The sequence below is a fragment of the Lutjanus erythropterus genome, chromosome 17 (genome assembly GCF_056507025.1).
Source record: "Lutjanus erythropterus isolate fLutEry1 chromosome 17, fLutEry1.hap2, whole genome shotgun sequence".
Lineage (NCBI taxonomy): Eukaryota > Metazoa > Chordata > Actinopteri > Lutjaniformes > Lutjanidae > Lutjanus > Lutjanus erythropterus.
In genome coordinates, this window is record NC_139333.1 from 26,238,072 (window position 1) to 26,252,698 (window position 14,627).

Consider the following 14,627-nt stretch of genomic DNA (forward strand, 5'->3'; position numbering starts at 1 on the left):
TTGGTTTTCACACTCTGACAGCAGACCGTGGTGTTAGGAGTGTTGGCAGGTCCAGACGTACATGAGTACAACTTCACTGTGTGCAATCAAATCCCAGTGACATTCAGTGGGAAGCTTCAGGACCGGCCTATTCACAGGGGATGAAGTTTCCCCGATCACAGCCAACTCTCTTTCTCACACACACACAAAAAAGAGTCGCACATTGTAACTTACTCACCGTGTGCGAGCGGAGTCCATGTCCAGGACCAGTTTCGCTAAATGTTTCCTTTGTTTCTGGATGTTTGGGATTTCCACCTGAGAGGACAGAGAGTTTTCACTTCAGTCTGTTGTTTGTTGGTGTGAAAGAGGACGAGAAACAGACGCAGCATTGTCAGAGGGTTTGCACCTGTTGTAGCAGAACTCAGCTCTGTACATCTGCTTTCATAAAGATTAGTTTACTGGCTGATTTAGAGAGGAATCAGAGATTAATGTGCAGTAAATCCTGCATTAGACACATGTAGGTGCAGCCGTGTTTACATGATTTTCAACAGAGACATTAAAGTGAAGGTTTGACTGAGATGTTAGATGTTCAGGGACTTTAGGCAGAAGACTAAACTCTAAAATAACACCCTCAAATCAGCTATGTTTCTCTTATTGTCTCATGTTTCATGCATTTATATTTCTTATTGTATGTCTTAGTCAATTAGTGCCATTGTAGGTAATTGCAGGGTGGGAATATTCTTAGAAAAAATGAGAATTTCTGAGATTAAAGTTGTAAATTTCTAAGAAGGAAACTTGGATATTCTCAGAGATTATAAAGTTATAATATTGCAATAAGAAGCTTTGAGATTCTATGAGGTTAAAGTCACATTTTCAGGAGGATATCAGAGGTTGTTTCTTGTAAATTTCCCACTTTAATCTTAGAATAACCCCTACCCCTGGTCTGTTTCCTTTCTTTTTTTTTTTTTACACAATGGCCTGAATACAAATTCATATTATTGTCTGTTGAATTTTTTTAAAATTATTACACATTATATATAAGGGGATTTAACAGCATCTGTAAATGATGGGCTGCATTAAGAGTCTGGAGATGATATGAAGTGAAAAATGTGCATAATCAGTGTCTGTCTTTTCTTAAAAATTGTGTTCTCTCTATGGTAGCTGTGAAAAATTCTCTATAAATCTGTCACAGAGATTTTAATTAAAACATTAAGAGGATATATGGAAAAAAAACTTGGTGGCTTAATTTACACAACACAATCTCAGGGAGCAGATATCTGCATATTAATGCAGAATCTGTAGGCAGGAGACCAGACTTTGGTATCAGAGCTGTTCTGGTTTCTGTTTGTATTTGTGATCATCTGATGATCATTTAGCATTTTATTAGCTTTTTCTTTTAATTTATCTGCATTCACAGTACCAGCTAAAAGTTTAGACACATCCTCAATGTTTTTTCATGATTATTATTTATTAACTTTCTATTTTGTAGATTAATACTGGAGACACCAAACTATGAAATTTGCAATTATTTGGATTTATGTAGTAAGAAAAAAACTAAGCAAAATGTGTTTGTTTGTGTTTATTGCTTTTTAATATTTTTGATTCATCAGTGTAGCCATGTTTTGCTTTTTGCACACTGTTGATATAATCTGAACCATTTCATCTTAAAAATAAAGAAAGAACATGGAATAAAAAACCGTGTCCAGACTTTTGACCAGTACTGTTTATTCAGATATCTGTTTATAGAGATTAATCTCAAACTGCTCTCTTGCCTCTCAAATTCCTAATCAGAATGTGAACAGAAGAGGAAGTCTTGGCCTAGATATCCTTTCTGTTATCAGGATATTCTCTGGCTACACCGGAAGTCCTGAAACGTTGCCTGTTGCCCCCAGAGGCTAAATCTTTATCAGACAAAAGGAGATTGGTTCCCAGACCACAAAATTATACACAGAACACAGACATTATTCCACATCAGCTACACTTCAAAACTCATGGATAATAATTACTGTGGAAAAATGAAGCAGGTACTTTTCTGTTGTGAGAATCTTTTTTTTTTCTCTATTTTGGAACATAATAGGAAGCAAATATTGACATTCTTATAATAACAATGTATGTGTATTTATGTGGTATTTTATTTATGCTTTGTGCCCCCTTCTCAGTTTATTCTGTTGTTTTATTTGTAGTAGGTCCTTTTTGTTTTGTTCTCTTTTGCTCTTCATGTCGTCCGCATTATTGCATTATGTTTTTTTTTTTCTATTGTGTAAGCTAATAAAATCTTGCAAAACCTAATACGTCAGATCACAGGGACCACACACAGTACACTTTAGTGTCTTTTTCTGATTAAAAATTATACAACATCAATTCCAAAAAAGCTGGGATGCTGTGTAAAATGTAAATAAAAATAGAATGCAATGATCTGCAAAAACTTTGACTTATATTAAATTTAATACAATACAAAGACAAGATATTTAATGTTCAAACTGATTAATTTTGTTGTTTTTTGTAAATATACACTCATTCTGAATTTGATGCTTGCAACACATTCCAATTACACTGAACATAGGTCAAAAATGATTTGCAAATCATTGCATTCTGCTTTTATTTCTGTTTTATCCAATCTGCCAACTTTTTTGGAACTGGGGATGTAATTTGTTGTTGCTGTTAACGTCACCGCAGTCCATTCGTTACACAGTCCTTCGTGTGGCACCATTTTCATACCTCTGCGAGGTCGTACAGCGGCTCGATGACGTCTCTCTCGATGGTGAGCTCGAACAAGATGAGCTCCTGGGCGAGTCTTTCCTGCGTCTCGCCACAGAGCTTCAGCATCTTCCTGCAACAGACAACAGGACCGGCAAACATCAGAGAGCGTGATGATCAAACACAGAGCCTGCGTCACAATGTGAGATGGAGGTCTCTGAGGCTGTCACAGTTCTAAATAATACAAAGTGTTTTATATGTCGCTGATATTCATGCAATATCTCTGTAACAAACACTGATGCCCATATACGTCCTGTATGAATTAATGCAGCGAGTGATGTAATAGAGTGTAATTCACATCAGCGGTGGACATGAATGTAGCTTGACATCAACATATAAAACATTTTTCTCTATTATCTGACATAAAACACACAGACGGTTCTGTCCTCAGAGGTTATTGTGTTTGCAAAAGAGTTAGAGAAGACTAATTTATTCCACAGATTTTTTTATTGTCATATAGACGTTAACTGCAACCAAAGTGACTACCACAGTTTCTTCTACATGCATGGAAGGAGAGAGTGAGATGGGATGTTTGTAATGTGCAAGTTCACCACTAGATGCCACTAAATCCTACACACTGACCCTTTAAGAACGCTTGCAAATAGACAAAAGACAAGCAAATACAACCCCCCCCCACCCCCCCCCAAAAAAACAGGTAAATAAAACAGCTTCACGCAGCATTTAGAAAAAGAGCTGTAAAGTGAGAAAACACAACCAAACACAATCAACACTGCAAAACACACAGAACACAACAGAAATGAGTTTTAAAGAAGTTTAATTAAACTTATGGACTTCACATTATGATTTGCAAATATCTGCAGATCTTCTGAACAGTCAAGGTGATTGGCTGCAAATTTAACTTTTTTGTCCAGCGGCCAAATGGCTTGAAAATTTTTATTTTTCTGCTTACTGTGTTTATTTTAGGTTCTTCACAACAACAGTCTGCTATAAAGAAATAACAGACCGTAAAATGCTTTCATTGACCAATCAGACTTGAGTAGTTAACAGAGCTGTTTAATAAAGCTGTTTAAAACTCCAGTGGGTTGAAAATAGCAAAGTTTTGAAGTGTTATCAAATAGTGGGGATGCAAAAACACACATTTGTTTCTGGGGCAGCTGCTCTGTGAGAGCAACAGCCAATGGGGAACCTCCTACTCAACCAGATGCACCAATAGTTTAAAGATTTAACTTTTTCCCCCAGCTGCTCAGTCAGTCAGTAATGGACAAGTGAATTTGTAGGACTGGCCCTGCTGTTGCAGTCCAGCCAAGAACAAGAAGTAGATTAGTAGAAGAGCAGTAAAAGAAGTGTAAATTACAGTAGAGAAGTTTTGCCCTCATCTGACTGTATTTATGGACATGAATGGAAAATGATTTCCGGGTCACCAGCTGATAAAAACATTCCTTTCCATGTCAGCGCTTTTAGAAAGAAACTGCTGCCAGTGTTGCAGACAAAAGATGATGTAAATTACTGTGTGTGTGTTTGTGTTTGTGTGTGTGTGTGTGTGTGTGTGTGTGTGTGTGTGTGTGTTCTCACCCTAGTAGAGACTCGTCCCCGAGCACGGCCGCCCCCTCCACCATACATTGTGCGAGTGTTGTGAGAGGAAGCTTCTTCTGCACGGAGAGAAAAAAAAAACACACACAAACAAACGATGAATCAGCCGTCACACTCTCTCTGCTCGATGTGTCATTCAACACTGGGCAAAAAAAACCAAACTGTAATAAACACACAAACTGTAACACACATGTTGCTGCAAAGATACACACACAAACATGAAGGACCTGAAGGAAAAAATCCATCCCTGTCCTCTCTCAAACTGTTAAATATCATTGTGTGATATGTGTTTATTGTTAATTGTGATCCAGGAGATATTTTGTAATTAAGCGCCTTTTTTTATCGTCACATTTTTTGGTAATTAATCAAAACATTTGCTTTTTGTTCTCACTTTTCCTTGGCCAGCTTTATCTATTCCAAACGTTTTAGTAATACTTTTATTATGAATGTGTTTCTGTGTTGTTTCTTCCCGCCGACTCCGTGCTGCTTCTCACCGAGGGTGACCTGACAGACTTCTTGTCCACGTCCACGCCCTGCTGGCCCTGCAGACAGGCGGTCAACTTCTTGTGTGTGCTGTGGGAAACCTGCTTGACCAGCTCCAGACGCTTCTCCACCTGACAGGAAACAAAAGACACGCAGACCTCAGTGAGAAGAGATAACAGACACACATCCACTGCAACTGTTACATGACATTTTAACATTTAATCAGTAGGAATGACAGGTAGATTTTTAGTTTTCACTGCTGGAAATTACATTTCAATATGTCAGAATGTTGATTTAAGATGTGTGTGAAACAATTTGTTACAAACAAGAAAAGTAAAAAAGATTATAGGTCTGCAAAACTTTTTTAGTTGATTTCAAAACTTAAGAGACTGACTTGGGCTCAAAACTCAAAAAATCTATTGCAATAAGTTGCCTTGAAATTTTGGGTTGCCTCAACTTTGTTTTTACAGTGTTGGTATTTTTAATAATTATAAATAACTATGAATAAAAATCTATATACATACACACACACACACACACATATATATATATATATATATACATATATATATTATGTACTTTTATTGTTAGATTCTATTTTAATTTTGCTGTTGTGAAGCACTTTGTAAGTATGTTTCGAAAGTTGCTATAAAAATAAAATTTATATATAAAGAAATACAAAATAACATGACTTTCAGTGGTATTGTTAATAATTATAAATACCTATAAATTAAAAAACAATATAAAACTTACAAATAAATAGAAACAATCTTCTTTACATTCTGTTTGTTAATATCAACCGATTTGTCGATTTTACAGGTAAAGGATTGGAGCTCAGAGCAAAAAGGGGCGGGACTTAGAAGGGTCAATTGCTATTACAGCTGCTGATTAAATGATAAAACTGTTTGCCATACTTCAACTACAGATTCACACATAACGCCAGTTTCAGGACGTCTCCACTGGCAGTTACAGACATGCACATGCAGGCACTTAAAGCCTGGAGCTAAAATCCAGTCTGATTAATAAATACAGGCTGTGCAGCTGTCAGTCTGAGCTGTTTGTCTCTAAAAATACTCGTATCAAAACAAGCCGGTGACTCTTACACAACACCATTACCTGTCTCACTTAAATGCCCCTCGTTTCATTATTAAACCAGCTCAGTGGAACTGAAGTCGCTGCCACTGAGGGCGGCATTAATCAGATCAATTACAGCGCTGCACCCTCGAGTCAATCAGTGGGGACGTTCAGCCTTTTGTCTCACAAAGAGGCTCAATTTCAGCGCTCATTAATGTTGCCCGAGGACATCTGAAAAACTCATTTTATGCACACTGAATACTTTGCACCAATAATGATTTTTCCTACTAGAGGTAGCAAACATCATGCCGATACTGAGGGATCTCTCTCTCTCTCTCTCTCTCTCACACACACACACACACACACACACACACACACACACACACACACACACACACACACACACACACACACACACACACACACACACACACACACACACACACACACACACACTTGATTCATTAGTACCTGTAGTAGGTCTTCGCTCAGTACTTCTGTTTTTTCAGCCCTGGAAGAGAAAAAAAGGAGGCTGTTAGGGTGGAGTTAGGGGGGGAATTACTAAATTACATAACTCGTTACCGTGGGAACTGGGCAACATACACACATACTACTCTATCAATGTAATTACATCATTAATTTTTGTGCACATAATAAATAATATTGCAGTTGCAGCCTGGAGCAAATCATGCGGCAGGAATGTTTATTTTTCAACAGTTTCAAGGGGCCTAAAGCTGTCTCAGGTTGGAAATCTGACAGAAACCAGAGCTTGACTGTCACTCGGGATGCTTTTTGGACGTACAGATCGACGCTGACTCAGTCAGTCTCTTTATATATATGAAATTAAATGCATATGTACATGTCCTGGAAGAGGGATCCTCGTCCTGAGAGCTTTTTGTTCAGCTTTTCTTTTTTCTGTTGCACCCTTGAGATATATTTCTCAGAATTATTTTGTCTTGGCTTGAATTTACAATGACAGAGAACACAAGTGTCTCACAAAGTTAAATACCTCAGCAGTCAACATTATACACATCTCCACGGGGCCAAAATTAGAAACGGTTCATGCTAAATTCACCACATGAAAGATCGTCTCAGAGTACGCTATGAGCCAGAACCATGACATATATCAACTGATAATAGAATAACTGCCAGATAATATGATTACTACTAAGATACAACATCACTCCATGAGAAATGTTGTTCATCAATTTCCTGACAAAGTAATAAAACAATTATGAAACAAGATTGAGGGTTTGCAGTCATGTTAGCAGCTTTGTGAGTCTGCACACAGTGATGCATTGAGCAGAATGTTAATATTAGCATGCTACCATCCTCACAATAATGTTTAATGTTTAGCAAGTATAATGTGTACCATGCTCATTCTTATTTGAGCATTTGTTAGCATGCAAAGAAATCATTAGCAATTAACCCTTCCTAATTCCTGCCCCTTTTTGCTCTGTGGTCCAATAACAGCAAGCTTGGTGGAACCTTCCTGTACATAGATATGCTATATGTTATGCTTATCTATGTGGAAAAGTGTGTGTGTAAAGTGTAAAATACCCAGCTAGTTAGCTTGTGTTAATTAACCAAATTTCATTGCAATTCATTCAACAGTCTGAGTAATGTGAATAAATTGAAGATTTAAATCTTTAAAAACAGGTCACTAATTCATAGTTGAACGAAAAACAGATTATTCACATTTTTGAAGCAGGTTAAGATGAAAAACTGTTGTCATAGGATAAGGAATTATTAGTAAGAACAAAATATACAAAAAGTCCAAAATGACTGGTTAATCCACCACTAAAATATCTTTGACTTCCATACTCTGTCTGTCACACTCAACCCCACATCCACTGGTCCATACTGAAGACATAAATCAAGTCAGGAATATTTTGTTTAACATTTAAAAAAGGCTTAGTGATTTACTAAAACAGCTGCTCACTTTAGATTCCAGAAAACGTGACTCAAACTTGAGGAAATAGTGTATTTGTTGGGGACTATTTTCAGCAGCGGATGAATGTATGTTTGGTGTTCTGGTGAGTGTTTGTCGCAGCAGGATGATGTGTGTGTAGGACTGAGTCAAAATAAAGTATAACATGTGTGTTCATGGTAATAAATAAATGTGATCTAATGCATCAGCGTGGCTCACTAATGTATTTTGGTTTTGGACAACCGTTATGGTTTCCTCATGGGATTTATTGGCAAAAAGAAAGATATAAAACACTGTCAGCTTAACGAAAGACAGTTCTGTAATAATATTCCCTGAGTTGTTAGATTATCAGTTCCTTCAGGACATTTTTTTTGAAAAGTCACAGCATGTAGTCATCTGCAGACCTCAAGGCCAGCACACAGAGAGAGCGAGGTGTGAAAAGAAACACTGATCGACTCAGATCGACAGCTTGACCTAAATCAATGTGGACGTTACAACATGCGAGGCTACGAGGAGCTAAAGGTTAATAACAAAGTACAAGATGTACTCTGGAGAAAAACGTAGCCTGGAGTGTCGTGGCCTTTAGAGAACATTACAGCAATACTTTGATCTGACGTGAAGCAGAACGTCGAGATACAAAAGTCAAAATCTACAAGAAAAGGAGAAAGAATCCATCTCATTCAGACCCGCACTTCAGCTTCTCTGTGCCATTTTTAGAAATAATTTCTCCTTTTCTATTTCCTTTTTACATCTTAATCTATAAATCCCTATAAATCTGTTTATCTCACATGAGGCCATTGTTATAACTGTTTTGGTTTTTTTGCTTGTTTTACACATTAATTCACATCATTAAAACCAGAACCATGCAGCCACAGCAGAATCCACACACACCGATTATACATCAAACATCACTTTCCATAAAAGCATCTCAACATTAAAATCCTCTTTATTGTAATATTGTCCTCAGAGATAAAACACGTGAGTGAACTCGTGAACTTCAGTTACAGAAATCACAGAAATCAACATGGGAAATCAGAGCGTGGCAACGAGACGTGCAATGTTATTTTCCCACCTCTGATTTTGGAGATAAATAGTCATGAAGCAGCAGAAAACCTGTATGGTGATTTACAACCTGTTCACACCCTGCTGACAGCAACAGGCAGAACATGTTCGGACATCGTGTCACTAACATTTCAGCCCAACATCTTTTGATCATCCATGCCAAAAAACACACAATAATGTTTTTATGTTGATTTTTATTGGCTGAGATGCGACTCTCCTGTCAAAAGCGATTAAAACAATAGGATTAATAAGTGTGAGGTCAATCTGAGGTGAATTTCTTCAGCTCCGCAGGATCAGACTTCTTGTTAAACAGGTAGAAGAAGCTGTAAAATACGTCACCTGAGAGGACAGTGAACGCCTCTTCAGTTGACTGAGTTAAAATACTCTTTGACCACACACTTGTAAGACATTTTAAAACTAAGTAAAGTGATCAGAACAGATCGGCGAGACAAGAAAAAGGGATGAGGTTCTACTTAAGTGTTTACATCAGCTTCATGGTTAATAAAATCATAATAATACTTCAGTCAGTTTAATTTATAAGATCCCTCTGAAATAATGCAGCAAAGCATCTGGACAACAGAAACATCTTTATTTAAAAGTAAATTAAAAGTTAAAAGAAAATTAGTTTCCTAGCTAACTCTGGCACATTTGTGTTAAACTGTGAACTGCAATGTTGATTACTGAGCACTGTCGCTGGTAAATAAACAAATAAACAAACAAACAAACAAATAAATAAATACTTATCTAGACTCTAAGGGTGCAACTAATGATTATTTCCATTATCAATTAATCTGATGATTTAGTTTAAAAAGCTCATTGCAGATTTCCAGTTATATTCCATTTAAATGAAAATAAAGAGAAGCCGCAAATCATCACATCTGACTGGCTGGGACTAGAAAGTTTGGATTTTTTTACTTTTACTAATTTAATACTTACACTTAAAACTAATTTACTAATTAATTGACAAATTGTTTGGAGTTTTTTTTTACACAGATAAACATTAAAAAATGTGAACTTTGTCTACAGGAAGCATAAAAGTCAACATATATAAAAGAATAATGTTCATAATACCAAAAGAATAACAAATAAATCCTTACTTGTGTTTGAAAGGAGCTGCTGTTTTAAGAAAATTCATACTTTCCAATAATTACTACCCAAGTAGGACCACATACTTCTTTCTGAACACTTTCTCTCATTTTTAGGCTGTAAATATTTTATTTCTACAGTTTATAATGCTGTTGTACGCTGCTATAATGACATTTGATAGGTAAATGACATTTACCTATTTACAGTATTTATCAAGAAGTATGACTTTTCACGTGAGGCCATTGTTATAACTGTTTTAGTATATTATCATTTATTATCAGTTTATAAATGGGTATCCACAGGAGGAGATATAGTTGTTGACAGTTGGGCTGCAACAAATGATTATTTTCCTTCTCAGAATGTTGGGAAATTATGAAAAATATTAATAAAAGCTCAAGATGACATCCTCAAATGTCTTGTTTTGTCCACAACTCAAAGATATTCCGTTTTACTGTCAGAGAGGAGTAAAAAAAACAGAAAATATTCACATTTAAGAAGCTGAAAACAGAATTTTGGCTTTTTCAATTGAAAAATGACTCAAAATAATAGTCAGTTAACTATAGATTAATCATTGCAGCTCCATTTTATGTTTGTTGTTGGGTTTATTAGTTCATCCAGCTGTTCTTTTCTTTGTTGTGTGCAATTTATTGATTGATTTAAAGACAAAAATGGTGAAATTTCCACCCAGTGAAGCAGTTTTTCTCTACAGGTTATGATAATGAATTGGCAGCTGTGTGATCACTGTGCGTGGCAGTATATCATTCTTTATTTAAAAATTGTCATCCTGCCAATAATCCCAATTTTTTCAAGATGCATCTGTAATTGGTTTATGTCTTTTTTCTCTATAACTGTAATGGAATACAGCTACAGCTTTTTGGTATCTAGATTACACAATCCAGTTAGGTGTAATCCGTTATGCTCCAAGCCTGTCTATAAAACATTAGTAAAGTAATCATCAGCAATTAATAAAGCCACAGTTATAACTTTTTAGCCCTTTATAAAGGCAGCCTTATCAGAAAATGATACCAACCAAAAATGAAATTAAAAAACATGCTATGAAATACCAGTACAATGGTTCAAAACACACTATAACAGAAGCTAATTTCTGGATGTTTTTAAAGACGCTAAGTTCAAGAATCCATAACATACGACAGCAAACAGCAAACCAGTGAATCCTGCCTCACCTCACTTCCTGAACAACCACTGATTGTATCCTCCTGGCACAAACAGGCTTTAACTATAATTTAGTCAAAAATAAAAAGCACCATGGCGGACGGCCCGCTGTGGCTGTGTGGACTTACAGAGCCGTGCTGTTCCTGCGTGAGGCTCTAGTCCTGCTGATCTGCAGCTTTCTCTTCCACATCCCCCCTGCTAGCAGGAGGGAGAACCACCTGTTTTCAGGCAGGAGCCGAGCGGCGGCGAGGGGAGAAAGTGGAGCAACAGAAGGAGGAGAAAGAGGGAGTGAAAGAGCAAGGCAGAGAGAGAGAGAGAGAGAGAGAGGGGATGGGGGGAGGGCAGCCTGAAGAATGAGACCTGACGATCTGGTCCTTTCACTCTTTCTCTCATCACCCACCAACCTGTGTGTGAGTCCTTCACGTTCTCACCTCTGTCACTGCAGACACACACACACACACACACACACTCATATAAAATGTGTGGATGTGTCCACGTGTCACACTGCAGTAAAGACAAGGATCCTGGAGGGCTGAGGTTCCTTCCAGAACCTTCGTAAGAACCCTTCTTTTAAAGACAGGATTTGTCAAAGGTTCTTGGTAAAACTAAGGGTTCCATCAAGGACCCTTTTCCTCCAAAAGTCCAAATCCAAATTTCCTCCTTGGAAATATTCAAAAGTTCTCAATAGAACCCCTTAGTGGGCTCTAGATAAAACCCTTGGACTATAAAAATGTTCTCAGTCAAACCAAGAGTGTGCTCTAGATGAAATCACTTGGAATATAAAAAAGGTTCTTGGTAGAACCTCCTGAGTGTGTTCTAGATAAAACCCTTGGAATATAAGAAAGGGTTCTGAGTAGAACCCCATTAGGTATTCTGGAGTGTTTTCTTGATAAAACTACTGGAATGTAAAAGTGTTCTCGATAAAACCCCCTTGATGGGTTCTAGATAAAACCATTGGAATTTAAAAAGGTTCTTAGTAGAACCCAGAGTGTATTCTCAATAAAATCCCTTGGGATATAAAAAGGTTCTCAGATGGTTCTAGTCCTAATCCTTTATGTCGGGTTCTGGGTAGGATTCTCTGTAAGGGTTGCAAGTAGGACTTGGTTCCACTAGGAACAAAAAAAGGGGTTATACTGTGAGAACAAACCAAAGAACCCTTTATGGTTCTAAATACCAGCTTTATTTCTAAGAGTGTATAAAAGACATAAAGACCTTTTAAACCCTCACTCCCGCCACACACACACACACACACACTTGCTCTGATGGTTTGTCTGGATTATTATCAGTCATCAGGCTGAAGTGGAGCAGCTGGAAACAGGAGGACAAAAGAAAAGCTCTGTTCTTTCGTTCTTCCATTTCCTCTGCTGTGAGCCTCAGCATGCAGCTCCCTCACTGGGTTCTTGTTCTGTTCCACACTCTCCAGCTCTCAGATAATTCACATATCTGAACAACTGTGTGCTTGAAAAACACGTCCACTGAGCCTCAAAAAAACACTGATGGCTGAACTGTGGTTTGGTCTTTTGTGTCTACCTTTCATAAAGGTTCCACTGGGAACCATTTCAGAGAGTTCTACATAGAAACCAACATAATGGGTTTTTACCCAGAACCTTCTGTGAAAGGTTTGACCCAGAATCCCCTCTGAGGCGTTCCACCAAGAACTGTCTCTGAAGGATCAATCCAGTATCTTGCCACCTACCAAGTATGCTGACAAGAACCCACTCAGGGGGTCCCTTTTTAGTATTCCAAAGGAAAACGCTCAGGGGATTCTACCAAGAACATTTTTATATTCCAAGAATTTTACCTAGAAAACACTCCGGTTCTCCCACCCACTTTATTTTATATTCCAAAGCATTTATCTAGAACCCATGAAGGGGATTCTACCAAGAAGCTTTTTAAGGTTTAATCTTGAAAAACCTCAGGGGGTTTAAAACAAGACATTTGAGGACGTCATCCTGAGCTTTGATCAACACTTTTCACCATTTTCTGATATTTTATGGACCAAGAAATTTATTGATTGAGAAAATGACAACCAATCAGTAATCAGTAATCAGTAACTATATCAGAATATATATTTTAAAGTAACCCTCCAAACCCTGATGACTGGCTGTCAATCTCCACAAAGAAGCAAGAAACAACCTTTTCAGAGCCACATGTCTAAGTGTATTCAATAGATAGAAGGGGGTTTAATCATGTCTCTATCTTTGTGTGACTGTCTGCACTGTTAGCAGAATGACAGTTTTTCTGTTAACACAGCCACAGCGGCTCTGTCTCCACATATTGACTTAACCTAATTTATTTCTGACACTCTGTGTACAAATCCAGGATTTTTTTTTTCCTGGAGGTTTGAAGTGGAGTAAATCACTGACAGTCCCGCTGTGTCTCTGTCTGGATTCATTTCCTCTCTGACAACAAGGAAATGTAAGCAAGATTTACTGCCTAAGTGAATTTAACCAGGCTACGGCATAATGATCCTCGTGCTAACACTCACGAACGCACACTAATGAGCAGGTTAGCAATTAGTCGACACTCCTGGAAAGTGCAGGGCCGCTCTTTCACACATAAGCACAGACAAACAGAAGTAATCCAAACAATGCAAAGGACTATTTCTTATTTTCTCTCCTGTGTGACAGGTGTTTAGATGTGCGCACACACACACACATACACACAGGCACACACCTTGTCTCTTGCCAGGCATGGTATGATGAATGCACAGCTTTAACACAAGCAAAACAAACTGCTGTCAGCTGCCAAAGTGAGTTTTTTTTAACCAGACAATGAAAAAATCACTGCTGACTTTTCCTTGACCTCACAGTCCTGTATTCCTCCATGTATTATGTTTGCAAATGTACCTGCATAATAGAGTATAATAGTATCTACATGGATGGCAGATTATTCAAATGTCTGAGTTTGAACTGTCATGTCCTCAATTACCAGCAGGAGGCAAGATTCGATAATACTTTGACCACACGTCTCCCTGAGGGAAATGAATGTAATATTAACTGTATAACATTAAAGCTATATAACCGCAGCATAATGTAGCTGCAGTGCTGCTGGATGCATGAATGTCACAGTGGCTTTCTGTGAAAGCAGCTGTATACTGAATAATGTGTATATTCAGCGACTGTCAGAGAGCAGTGCAGAGGAGAAACATAGAGGGTAAAGAAGATAAACAAGATCGGAGACAGAAAAACAGCAAAATGGATGTTCGGATTTGGTTCACAGATGATGTAAAAATAGATATTTTGAACAAGAAAACGGTGCAGTATGAATTTTAAACCTTAAATATATCCAACTGAAGGCTTTTAAAGGTAAGGTTTGCATTATTTGACGTGGGGTTGTACAAGGTACTAATCCATCGCCAGTGTATTACATACAGCTGGCAAGAAGCAGGGAGGAGCACCAACACTAAAGCTAAGTAATGAACTGGAGCAAGGTCAGCAAAAATCAATATCACTTTAAGTGTACACAATATTTGGATGTGTTCGCCTCTTTATTTCGCCTTTATAGAGTCTTTTCTGATGAGAAACTGCCG

General features: G+C 37.6%; 1 protein-coding gene across 4 annotated transcripts in view; it reads right to left on the reverse strand.

Annotated features, from left to right (window-relative positions):
- Positions 1-14,627, reverse strand: part of LOC146312328 (rho GTPase-activating protein 44-like) — a 102,414-nt gene that overhangs the window by 32,671 nt on the left and 55,116 nt on the right. For 3 of the 4 annotated variants that reach the window (XM_084741691.1, XM_084741689.1, XM_084741692.1), the window contains exons 1-6: positions 11,224-11,361; positions 6,316-6,355; positions 4,782-4,901; positions 4,270-4,346; positions 2,698-2,809; positions 218-294 (exon numbers count right to left, since the gene is read on the reverse strand). In XM_084741691.1, coding sequence (XP_084597817.1) covers positions 218-294; positions 2,698-2,809; positions 4,270-4,346; positions 4,782-4,901; positions 6,316-6,355; positions 11,224-11,285 — 488 coding nt within the window. In that variant the 5' untranslated portion in view covers positions 11,286-11,361. Of the gene's footprint in view, positions 1-217; positions 295-2,697; positions 2,810-4,269; positions 4,347-4,781; positions 4,902-6,315; positions 6,356-11,223; positions 11,362-14,627 lie in introns of those variants that run through there. The other variant, XM_084741690.1, reaches the window with a different exon arrangement.